Source organism: Drosophila gunungcola, unplaced genomic scaffold (genome assembly GCF_025200985.1).
Source record: "Drosophila gunungcola strain Sukarami unplaced genomic scaffold, Dgunungcola_SK_2 000115F, whole genome shotgun sequence".
Classification (NCBI taxonomy): domain Eukaryota; kingdom Metazoa; phylum Arthropoda; class Insecta; order Diptera; family Drosophilidae; genus Drosophila; species Drosophila gunungcola.
Window position 1 is genome coordinate 116368 of NW_026453276.1, and position 12063 is coordinate 128430.

The following is a 12063-nucleotide window of genomic DNA, read 5'->3' on the forward strand; positions in this document are numbered from 1 at the left end:
TTATAGGAATTAAATAGGCGACCCTTAGACTTGCTTTTCCGATACATTTGTGATTGGAAAACCATTTTGCAGCTCCATTAGGCGATGTAACGATATGTATATATCAATATTATGAGCCCCCCTTTACAAATTGGTTTAGTAGGGAGATGTGGGACTAGACGATTATGTCGAACAATCTATGATGAGTTGGATAACTTTTATTAAAGTCCTTGCGCATTTACCCGGTGCATAGGGACAGAATTCCTCGTCCTCGCCATCGGGACATTGTCTCACTCTATCGCATTGCATTTCATCGCAAATGATTTTCCCGCTGTGACGACAGGTGAAGGTGACATCCCCACGACAGTTGAGGTCATCGCCGGAGCCCTCCACCGGCACTGGATTTGGCTGGTAATTAACATCGATCGGCATCGGATCGCCTTCATCTGTGAGGTCACAAAGAGGATTAGCGATGGCTCTTTGAATTTTCTGGGTGTCTTAGTTTCCCAAAGACAGACAGATACAGAATTTTATAGACGGAGATCACAGAAATGAGACAGAGTGTGGTGCGGTGTATGGCATAAAGCGAGGCGTTCGATGATGAGAGACGTTCACAGAGGCAAGGGGTCACAAGGTGAAGCACACAGGTCACGTTCTCAAGGACACACACTTAAAGGTCTACTCCGGATTTCATTTGATTTCTCAACTCACCCAAATAACTCTATATATTTAAATACCTTTCAAAATTACGTTTTAAACGGCTTTGCGAGCTAAAACATTAACAGGATATATTATTATGACTGAGATTACCAATAAATCCCTACAAATAAACAAAACTGCAAACATTCACTTTTTTTCACTTTTCGTGCACCTTTTTTTTTACATAAATACCTAAAGCTATTTTTTTATACAGTATGGTAACTCCAACGCAGCGACAATTGCACTTCAACATTTTGAGGTCCGAATAGTTCAAAATTTGTAAAAAGTTAAGAAACTAACTAAGATTTAGACTGTACACGTAAACGACAGTACCTGATAAAAACTCACTATGAGAAAATAAAAACTAGAGCAGACCCACAGATTAGGTTAGCGTTTATATATAGTTATTTTTTTGAGGTTCGAGGGTTGCCGGGTTAATCACATTGGGGCAATCTCGCATTTTTCCGGTTCGTTGTAAATGGACAAACCTTTGGGACCGGTGGTTGATGGAACATCTTTGGGTTCTACTCGTATTACAGGGAACTCGTTTCTAAAGGTCGTCAACCCGGTGTCCTTACGGGGAACCACAGTGTCTTCTGGGGCTTTTGGTGGGTATTTTAGTAATTTTTTTTTTGGGTTTTTGGGTAAAGAAAGAGTTTTAATATCGTGATTCGGTAACCGCAAACCGTATTAAATATTATCAATTCATTTTAAAGCAAAACCACAGCAAATCGATAAATATACAGAAGTTCCTCAGATTTGAGATCACTTAAAAAGAAGTATTGAAGTATATTTTCATCTCTCTCTTCGCATTTATTTCGAGGTCTTTGACTTTAAAAATATATCGTAGCATACTTTTTGACGCCTTTACAAGTGATTTCAAACCTTTTAAAATTTTTTTCACAAACTAATATACTGTTTTTGGTTACCAAAAGTGGGAATAAAATAATTTTTTAATTGCAATTGTTTTTCAATAATAAAATCTACAAGTTCGCTTCCCCGAATTGGAGAGGTTTCTTTAAGCGGCATCTCACACCAAAGCAAAGCAGATAGTCGCAGGAAAAAAGAGAAAGGAATTTTGTTGACTTGGATCCTTAGGGACTCACCACTAAATTCTGTGAAGGAAAAGGCGTTATCGGCAGAAGCACCCAATTGATCGATGCGCTTGAAGTCATTCAGTTTCTGTTGCAACTTATTACCAAAGTCGGTTATAGAACTGGGAATCTCTATCTTGAGATGCACGCGAACCTGAAAGCTGTCTTCGGTCGGTCTGAGAAAATTATAAATACGATCAGAATTAGCCATGATAAAGATGCAAAGTAATATAAATTATCAAACTTACTCAACTCGCTCCAGAATGCTGCGGATTTCTTGCTCCTCGTCATCATGAACATCGTAAGCGTTGTGGAAAAATCTGCGCAGATCGTCGTCTATAAATTTTTGCAGGTTCTGAAAGTCATTGCTAGTCCGATCCCTGAAGTCGGTCGAATATGGCTCATTAACGACGAAGGAGGTACGATCTAGTTAAAGAAAGAATTACTTGCTTAATAAGCTTCAAACCTTTTTTACACACAGATATCTCTATTTTAAAAATGTTAGATTCATTAATTAATTTATTCACTTTTTAAATATATTTACTTAGAGCAAAATTCAGCTATTAGAAAGTTTACCCAAATGTAGCTGTTAAATTAAAATGTACAATTTAAATTCTAGTTGGTCCTAAAGAGCTCGCGGTTTAAGCATGAAAGCTCCAAATTTTAGAATTTCAAATTGGGAACTATTTTAAAACAATTATAAACATAATTTGAATGAGTGACTTACAGATGGCGGTTTCCTCTATTCCGGAAGCCTCGTTCTCGTCGTAGAGATCGGCAGAAGGTGCCCGCTTGCGAGTGACGTCATTGGCCCGTTTGGCCAGACGCTGTTTCTCCAGCTGGCGTTGATGCTTTTCCTGTTCCCGCTTGCGTTCCCGCTCCTCCCTGTTCTGCCGGCGAAGCTCCTTTTGCCGATCATGGGCAGTTTGGCGTTTCCGCCGAGTCCGCTCATGCTCCAGCTTCCGCTCCTGATTCTCATCAGCGCCAAAGAGACTCTTGATGGAGAGGCCAACGCGATGGACACTCTGGGTAAACCAGTTACCTTTAGGCAGGTCCTCCTTATTCTCCGTCTCCTCGAAGTCGTCCTTTTCTGATGAACGCATTAGATCCTCGCTCTCGAGGAAATCGTCGTCATCGTCATCGTTAGCCTTAGTGGCCAACTCGGTCTCGTTGTTGCCCGGCAATTGGTCGTCCGCCAATATAAAATCCAGGTCATCATTGAAGGGCGTAATTTGCTAAAAGCATAGCGAACAAAAAAGCCACGTTAACAAATATCGATAAAAATGGACCGCAAGCAACATAAGCTTTTAAAAACAGAAGGTCCTTCAAGCGGAATAAAATTTTAAAGATATTAACCATATTTATATTTTTTATGATAAGATCGCTATGAACCATTCACAAATAAATTGATAAGATCGCTAGAAAAAAATTCTCAAAAACATGAACTTTTAAAAATACAAAAAATGACAGGAAAAAATAATGTAAAAAAAAAAATGATCAACAATCAGCGCAAACTAATTATGCATTGAGAAAAGCTGTCAAGGCTCCCCCATTTCACCACACTTTTCCTTTACAGCAGCTTTCATTAGATGTTTTACTTATTTTCTAAGGCAAAAGAGCTTGCCAATTTGGTTGCTGTCCATGCTAAGCAAAGCAATGTATTGCTGTGGTTTTACGAGCACTGTGCCTTGGCTACATTTTCCCCACAATTACGAAAAACATAACATGGTTGTTGACTTTCACATAATTTGGAGCTGGGAAGTGTATTTTATTTTTGGGAGTTCTGTTATCTAAATAACAGATTTTGGGGGGCTTACAAAGAAATACGTTTTGTTTTATAACGTACAATAAAGTATCAAATAAGCCATTAAACCCCAGCAATTGCATGGAGTATTTCAGACTTTTAGCTAACCAGCATTCCTCATTATTTAGTTTTCCTCATTTGTGAGCCCCTTTTTAATATCTCACCCCTTTTTTACTTAACTGTTTACTTCCGATTTATTTAAGTAGACTCTCTGATTGAGCATTGATTTCAAGTGTTAATTTATTTTCTTTTTTGTCTGTAATCGTTTTGGGCACTACTTTCTGCTTTCCCCAAACGAAAACTTTTTTTATAACTTCCCCCGCTCCTTTTTTTTTTTTGTTTTGAGTGGAAGTGTCAGAAAAAGACGCGTGCTACGTCATATTTCTTGTTGTCTTTGGCTGATAAAAAGCACTTGCCCCGCATGTTCAACATGTGCCACACACAAGCAATAGTGGCCCACCTCCTTTTGCTTAGCCACCCCCTTTTTTTAGGGACCTCTATCCGCCCCTGATCACCGCACCAAAAATGATCATAAAATTGATGTTCGATGCTCTCATATTTTGCCCGAAGAAAGCTCTCTTCTACTTCGCTCTTCCCACGTCCCCTATGCACCGAAAAAAAATAATCATAGATAATTAATAAATGTGATAAATATTGTAAAACGTATATTAAGGATTTTCCTCAATCCAAATAACATTTCTGCTAAAAACAATTAAAAGGTCTGACACCACTAGAATTAATAATATTTTTAATACTTTCAACATGTTATGTCATTTTATTTAAAAGTCTAAACCCTATTGTTATTTTGATTTAAAATATGTTTGTCCAATCATAATTTGCTTATCTTGCGTACATTATTAATTAATTTATTAACATAAATTTTGTGAGTGCAAGAGAGTGTTTGTATTTGTATGGGAACAAATGAAATGTGGGCCAAATGTGCATGGCCCGAGCCCCTTCTATCCTCTTATCGAAATACTTCGATAAACTAAAAAGATAATGGAAAGACACAGGAATGACAGATAGCATTTGGAGGTTTGAAAAAAAAGGTGGAAACATTAGGCATATGTACTATTTAATTTGTTAACACACAAAGACAGGGAAGCGTCTTAAAATTCATACAATTTTAAGTAAATTCGATCATATTGGTAGTGAAAATTAATTTAGTGTTCTATGTTTACTCATTACAAATTTAAACTTTGTCTTATTTCAGTTATAAATTATATAAATATTTCTATAAAATCGAAAATAATTTCATTGTCTAGTGTATGAGAATTAAGTATAACTTTTAAACATGTTTGAAATGTTGAAAAATCTTCAGTGACAAGTTTTGCCGTTTTGTTTTGGCTGCAGTGTGGTTTTGACTTTTAAGCGTTGTCTGCGTTTTGTCTACGCTGTGTCTGATTTTATTTTTTCAGGGGTCTGCGTTGTCGATAGGATAGAGAGGTGGTGAAGGAAATCGGGTGGTTTTGTGAGGTTTTGGGCTGAACGGCTGGCTTATGAAGCTGCACAGTCACGTGCCACGTCTTCGAAGTTGGCCCCATGTTTTTCGGCAAGTTTTTGATTGTTTGGTGTGTGTTACACATAATAATGCTGCCGAAACCAGGTCTTTGCTATCAATATTACATTTAAGAGTGCCTTCAATCGATTTGCAAGTTAGCAATTAACTTGAATGATTAATTAACATAAAGTATAGGCGGTGATTTTAGTTAAAAATTTTAAATTGTTGCTGTAGTTTGTTTTTTCATAAGTTTTAACATACAAAATTAATAAAGCCAAATGTAACAACTTTAGAAACACTTAAATAAAACAATATTAAGCCCAAACCAAATTTTAATCAAATACCCAAATTGGAAATAAAATTAAAATTTATGAAACGATAAAACAAAATCAAGATTTTTTCTGATGACCGTTTTTAGCCTCGATTCCGGCGAGTAGTTTTGCCGTGTATGCCGGACGGACAGTCGGCATGCTTGACACAGATTCCTGGCGTTTATTGTGATTACTCGAGTTGTTCGCTAATGCAAAAAAGCAGCATGGCCTACAGTGGCTCCCAAACTGTGCCGCCCCACATCGCATCAGATGTACAACTGCTTCAGAGAAAATATCACTTTTTATTTATTTCGAAAAGTACAAAAAAATTATTGCAAATCGATCACGATTGTACGATCATATTTAAGTTTTTAATATATTTTATATAAAATTAATTCATATTTATTCGACTACTTTTTGACTTAACATCAAAAATCAAATCAAATTTTCGGTACTATTTTTCTGCCCCCACTGTGAATGCCAAATGCAAATGCAAATGAAATGAATTATTACGCATACGCAACGTGCGAACGGCGAAAATAAATAAATAACCTGGTGTGGAAACAATGAGAAATGTTATTTATGTGCCCGCCCAATTAGATGACAACGCAGTGTCCTTGAACCCATTTTTGCGAAATGCATCTGCATCTGCATCTGCATCTAGATTTATGCAAGAGAAAAGTGGGCAAAAACAAGAAAACAAAAACCGCGGGGAAAATAAGCAGACAGAATGCCTGGCTACTGTCAATTGTCTCAACTTGTTGCTCGCGAGTGTGTGGGTGTTGGTGTGTGTGCGCGTGTGTGTGTGTGTGGGAGGGGGGTTTCGGAGGAAGGGGCGTGGGGAGTGGGAAACACCAAGTGGGTCAGTTTGGGGCAACCCCCAATAAAATCTATGTGCGTGCATTGAACCCACAAATGGACAAGGCGATTTTTTAGATTTTCTACATTTATTTTTTGCCTGCCGGCGGGCCTCATTTCCTGCAAGACAAATTACACATTGAGACTGAGCCACTCCCCCTTTTTGGCCAGTCATAAATTTGGCGCACATATGTGTGCTGGCAATTTATTTTCATCATGTTCAAAAATCGCAGCAGACAGCCAGCCAATTCTCGTTAAATCGATCGCACCACACATCTAGAAATATATATTTTTTGGAAAGGATAGGGTAGCTTGTAACCGAAACTGACAAACCCGAAAGAAAAAGTTATTGACTAACTGACTGACTGACTGACTGCGCACAATTTGTGGCCAAAAGGCACGCCAGACGGCGGGCGGTTGTCCTGGGGGCGTGGCAGGGCCAAAAACTCTCAGCTCGCAAGCCACAAAAGACCACAAAAAATAAAGCAAAAACACACACAAACAAAGGGACAACACAAATAACAAGATGGATGGATGGAATTTTAAAAGGGTTTAAAAAAAAATAAAAATGTTTTATATTTCAAGAACTCCTAAATACTAAAAGGAATAATTAAAGGATATTTAGATAAACAAATTTATAACCATGAATAAAAAGTGTTACAAAAAATTAATAGAACAAACTGGACAAATATGGATACATAAAATGTATTATTCATAAATATAGATATAAATAGGTGACATCGAAAAATTGGAATAGGTTTAAGACTATAGGTCTGCAAATCACAAAATACTATTTGTATAGTAAATATAACCCAGCCATAAAGAGTATAAAGAATTAGGCAGAAACCGACACACACCGTCTGCAAAAAACACATGTGTGGCAGGAGGCAACTTTGTGTTTTGGCCACAATTATCACAGAAAAGCGAGACAGAGTTGAAAGCGGGAAAACGTAAAAGGAAAAGCTGGGGGGAAATGGAGAAGGAAATTGGGGGTAGAAACATGTGAAAATTTGATTAAAAACTAGCGTCAAGGTAATTGCCTGGCAAATAATGCCAGTCGAATTCCTGTTTTTCGCCTTTGCGAAGGTAAAGCTCAAAAATTGCGCATACGCCGTGTGTATGGTATTTAAGAGAAGATTGGAGGTGAAAATGGAAATGGAAATGGAAATGGAGGAAAGTGCATCGAGTGACATCAAGCTGAAGAATCTGGGTCTGTGGAGCAAGTGCAAAGCAATTGTCGCCATAATCCTCCGCCAAGAGAAGATTACGCGATGATGGCCGTCAATCATCATTCCGAGATGCAACCAGAAATTCCGCTGGGACCGATCTGGGAAAACGACCTGGTTGCCCGGGTACTTGGAACCCAGATTTATGTCGAGATTCCGATTCCGGACCCGAGAACCCGCTCAGCAGGAAATATTTAGCGCTGCCCTCTTGTGTCTCATGTTCTTAATTAAACTGTACGTTTTAGCAATTGCTTTGATTTAATTAGTTTTTCCCCATATATACATTTTTTTTTATTCTCCGTGGGCGTCAATGGAACTGGGGCGATGATCATCATCATCATCGTTCGCATTTTCATCCACATCAAAGTCCGATTTATCCACACACGGAATTTTCATTGAAAAATATATGTGGGTTAGGGTTTTTAATTGGAAAACCAACTACCTTAATTGGTTTTTGCATATCAAATGTTATGAGAGATATAAAAAGAATTTCTTGGAAAGTATATAGCTTTGATAGCCGGCTCTTGTATACATTTAGTTGTTATGAACTTTTTGATAATCCATTTTGTTTTATTTTTCACTTAATAAACAAAAAATAGTAAAAGTAAAAAATAAAGGAAAGCTTCAAACATTCCTGCCTTTATTCACGCGCTCTTCTTTCTGCTTAAATTTCCGATGAAAACCTTTTATTTTGCGGACATGAACAAATAATTCAATTCAGCTGTCGCGTTGATTGCCACTGTGAACTGACCTGTTGTATTTACGCCTATTATTTATATTTACTCTGGCCAAAGATCTCAGAACGAACCTCTGAACCACCTGCTCATCCAGAGAATCCATGTGGGATGCACTTACAATGGGGAGGAAATTAAATTCCACACAACAATGGGTTAGGGAACAAGTGACATAGAAACAAGAGGAAAACTACATATTGTTGGATTAGAATAATCAAATACCGTTTTTACAATTTTCAAATATATTTTTAAGAAACTATGGGACTTTAAGTCCCTGTGTAATGCCTTTAAATCATTATAAAATATATATGAAGTTAAGGGACTATTTTTCCATATATTTTCCATATTTGAGTTTACTTAAGCAATGAGTTCAACATGTACACTACATCTATATATATAGTCTTGGCAAGTTCGGAGTGTAGAAACCGAAACCACACTCCAGGGTATCAGAAACAGCAGTCAACAAAGTGGTTACACTGACACCTGCTTGAGCTTTGATTTGTGGTTTGAGGTGGCAAAAAGGCAGTCAAAGTTCAGCGCAGCTTGACAATGTTGTTGACGCTAATATTTATGTTTTGTTTTTTTTTGTGTTCGTACTTTTATTATCTTTTTCTTTTTTTGTTTATGCTTTATGTTGCACAAACTCATTTAAATGTTGAAGCCACTCCAAGGTTGGCACGTCCCGCAGCCAAAAGAAGAAAAAGCTGAAGAAAAATACAGAAAATATAAAAAATATAGAGTGGCACGCTTGGCGACTGTTGATCCTGGGCGCTTTGATGTCTCTGTGTGATTCCTTCCCAGGAAAGAAATTCTGCATGCCGCTCACGTTTTGGCAATTTCTCATAAAACAAACGACCATTAACGCCTTTAAGTTGTCGGCAGCATTTCGCCAGCTTTTCCTCCCCCCTTTGCCACTATCTCAGTGCTTTTTTTTTGACATAGGGCTTGAGACTTGAGGCTTCTTGGCCGGCTTGGTTGACTTGGTTCGTGCCTCATATTAAGTTGTCAGCCAGCTTGAGCCACTCCCCCTCCGCCCCCCCTTGTAGCCCTCTAAAAATATGTATAAATATACGTATATGAACAGCTCCCAGGAAGTGCAGTTACTTTGTTGTTGCTGGTCCTAAGCCCCGTTTAATGGGCGAATTTTGTTCATTCTTCACGGCTGCATACACTCGGAAAAAAATAAATACTCTCTGTCTCAAACATCAAACACACTTACACAATTTGTAACTAGAACAAAATCAATCTAAGATAATTTCAAGGGATAAATTAATAATAATTAAATTTATTATTACACTACATTATATAGTTTTCTGTTCCAAAGAAAAGTTTAGGAATAGTTTAGTTCTTAAACTATAATAATTAATAATAATAATAATCAAAATAATTATAAATTTTACAAAAATGAAGAGCTTTTTTTGTTCACTCCTAAAACAAATTAGGAATACTTATTAAACAATTAAAAATTTTTATGAAAAAAAACGAACAAAAAATTGTTTATCTTTTGAAATGAAAATAGTTTTGTTTTCATTTCTAAAAAACGCATGAGAATAGTTTAAAATGGATTTAAAATTATAAATTTGTATGAAAAGAGCATAGAAAAAATGTTAAATCTTTTAAAATATTACTTTCAACAAAAAAACAATTCCTAAAAGTACTAGAAATTTTATAAAAATAGTTTAGTACTCAATTAAGGATGAACAATTTTTGTGAAAAAATGTTTATCTTTAAAAATGTATTAATTACAATAAACAACACGCTGGAGTAAAGCATAAAGCTACCGGAATCCCTATACGCAATCCCTTTTGAAAATTATATTAAATTTTTTAGCAGTATTTAAAACGTGCTCATTATTTCTTTCTGTGGATCGGACCGATTGCAGGGAAACTATCGATGCTGCAGCACTGCCCAACCACCCACCACCCACAAGCCACCTACCCAACCGCTGACACAACAAAGCCAATTTGCGTGCGTAATTTGTGGCACTTAGAAGCTACGTGACAAAGATGCGGATGCTCCAAGGGATGTCCTCATCCTGCCACATTCAGGTGCCTTTGGCTGTCATTTGTCTGCATTAGTGGGGCGCAAAAAAAAAAAAAAACAAATGTTGAAGACGGGATGTGGAGCAGTCCATCAATTTGCATTACTCGCCTACCTGAACTGTGAGGTTTCGGCCCTCCAACAATTGCGCGTAATTAATGTGTCTAATTAACTTACAAATTTGCTCGAAAAAAATTAAAAACCAAACGAGTTCTCGGTAACATTACCAGCATTAATTGAGATCATTAAAAATTATTTATCAAGAAGAGCAATTCTTTTAAATAGTTCCGCTTGCTTACATGGATATTTTGTTTAAGAGAAATGTGGTTGTATCCAAGCTACAAAACTTACAAAAATGGTTGTTCTCTACTTTAAATTATGAAAATACGATTTTTATTTCAGTTCTCGCCGACTAAAATATTTTCGCTTCGCTGTATTTTGTGCGCATTTTTATTGCTTACGCTTGTTGCTAACTTTTATGAGACATGTTCGCGGTTCTATACATTTTCTTTTTGTTTTTTATTCCAATGTTTTTATGGCCCTCTTGCTTTGGCTGTTAGCGCATACATTTTGTAATAATCTGAGGCTGAGTAATAACCGCTTTGTGGTTTTCGGTATCAGATTTTATGAGACCACTTGTGACTTCGGCACTCTTAACCCTTTGATGCCGTCGAAATTGTGTAAGATCCTTACTTTCCATTTCATTTAGATCCCCTATGTATTGTTGTTTCATCAGACTTATTTCATTTTGACAGCTCAATTAATTTCAGTTCGTTTCCTTCTTGGAAAAGCTGATAAATTTTGAGATATTTACCACATTTTGTGTTTTCAATTTGTTTACATATGTGGTTAATTTATTTTCAGCTGACTTTTTTGGTTCCAACCAATTTGTTAGATCATTTTGCATGTTTTCGGGGTATTTTTTGTGTCGCCTTTTGATTGTCAGTTAATTGTTTAAATGAAAATGAATTGCTTTATTGTCAGGCGGGCAAATTCATCAGTAAAACTTCTCTTTCTCTACATGTTTCCTCTTTTTCTGGTTATCGTTTTGTCTAGAGTCCCAATGGCCTCAATATTGTGGTGTTTTTTTTTTTTTTGTTTGATATTTTTCTTCTTTTTTTATTTGTAGCTGATTATGAAAGCAGCAGGGGAATTGCTCGTTTATATATATATTTTTATAAAAATGCGTGTGCCTGTTGTGTTTTGTTGCGTTGTGTTGTGTTGTGGATCAGTCGCATTCGGTTTGAGGAAGTGAATTCGAATTTCAATGACTTGAACTTCTATAAAAAGCATTTACGCAATTTGTTCTTCAGCTGTTCATGCTGCTGAATCAATTTGTTGTTGGAGTGCTCGGTGCGTTTTATTACACACATTTTAGTTGGCTTTATTTATAGGCAGCCGTTAGCTGATAACAACACTCGTCGGCTACAGCGATATTCCACAAGTAGTAAAAAGCCCCTCAACCTCTGATTATTGATTGCGTTTTATTGAATGAATATTAATTAATGCCAATAAATTGGTCAAAAGGCAGCACTGTGAAAAATTTAATTATTTTAGACCAAGAATAGGTAGAAAATAGTAGTTTTTCATTTTAATCTAGATTTGGACTTAAAAAATTAGCTCACTTATGATCTTAAAGAAGGTTAAGAAAAAACGCTTTTTTAAATTTCAAAAAAACTTTTTTAAATTTAAGAATAATGCAATATTTATTTATAAGTTTTATTGAAATTATTTATTTTAAAAATCTTATTAAAATCAAATGATTTGGGCCCATTCATTTCCTATGTTTTCTGTTTTTTGCTTAGCTGTCTTTAAGG

The 12063-nt window shown here is 36.4% G+C and overlaps 1 protein-coding gene across 1 annotated transcript in view; it reads right to left on the reverse strand.

The window, feature by feature from the left end:
* The window catches only part of LOC128265366 (basement membrane-specific heparan sulfate proteoglycan core protein), an 88179-nt gene that overhangs the window by 59644 nt on the left and 16472 nt on the right, over nucleotides 1-12063 (reverse strand). Inside the window, 5 exon segments of the mRNA XM_053001324.1 lie at nucleotides 222-425; nucleotides 1167-1280; nucleotides 1785-1948; nucleotides 2021-2198; nucleotides 2500-3007. Coding sequence (XP_052857284.1) covers nucleotides 222-425; nucleotides 1167-1280; nucleotides 1785-1948; nucleotides 2021-2198; nucleotides 2500-3007 — 1168 coding nt within the window.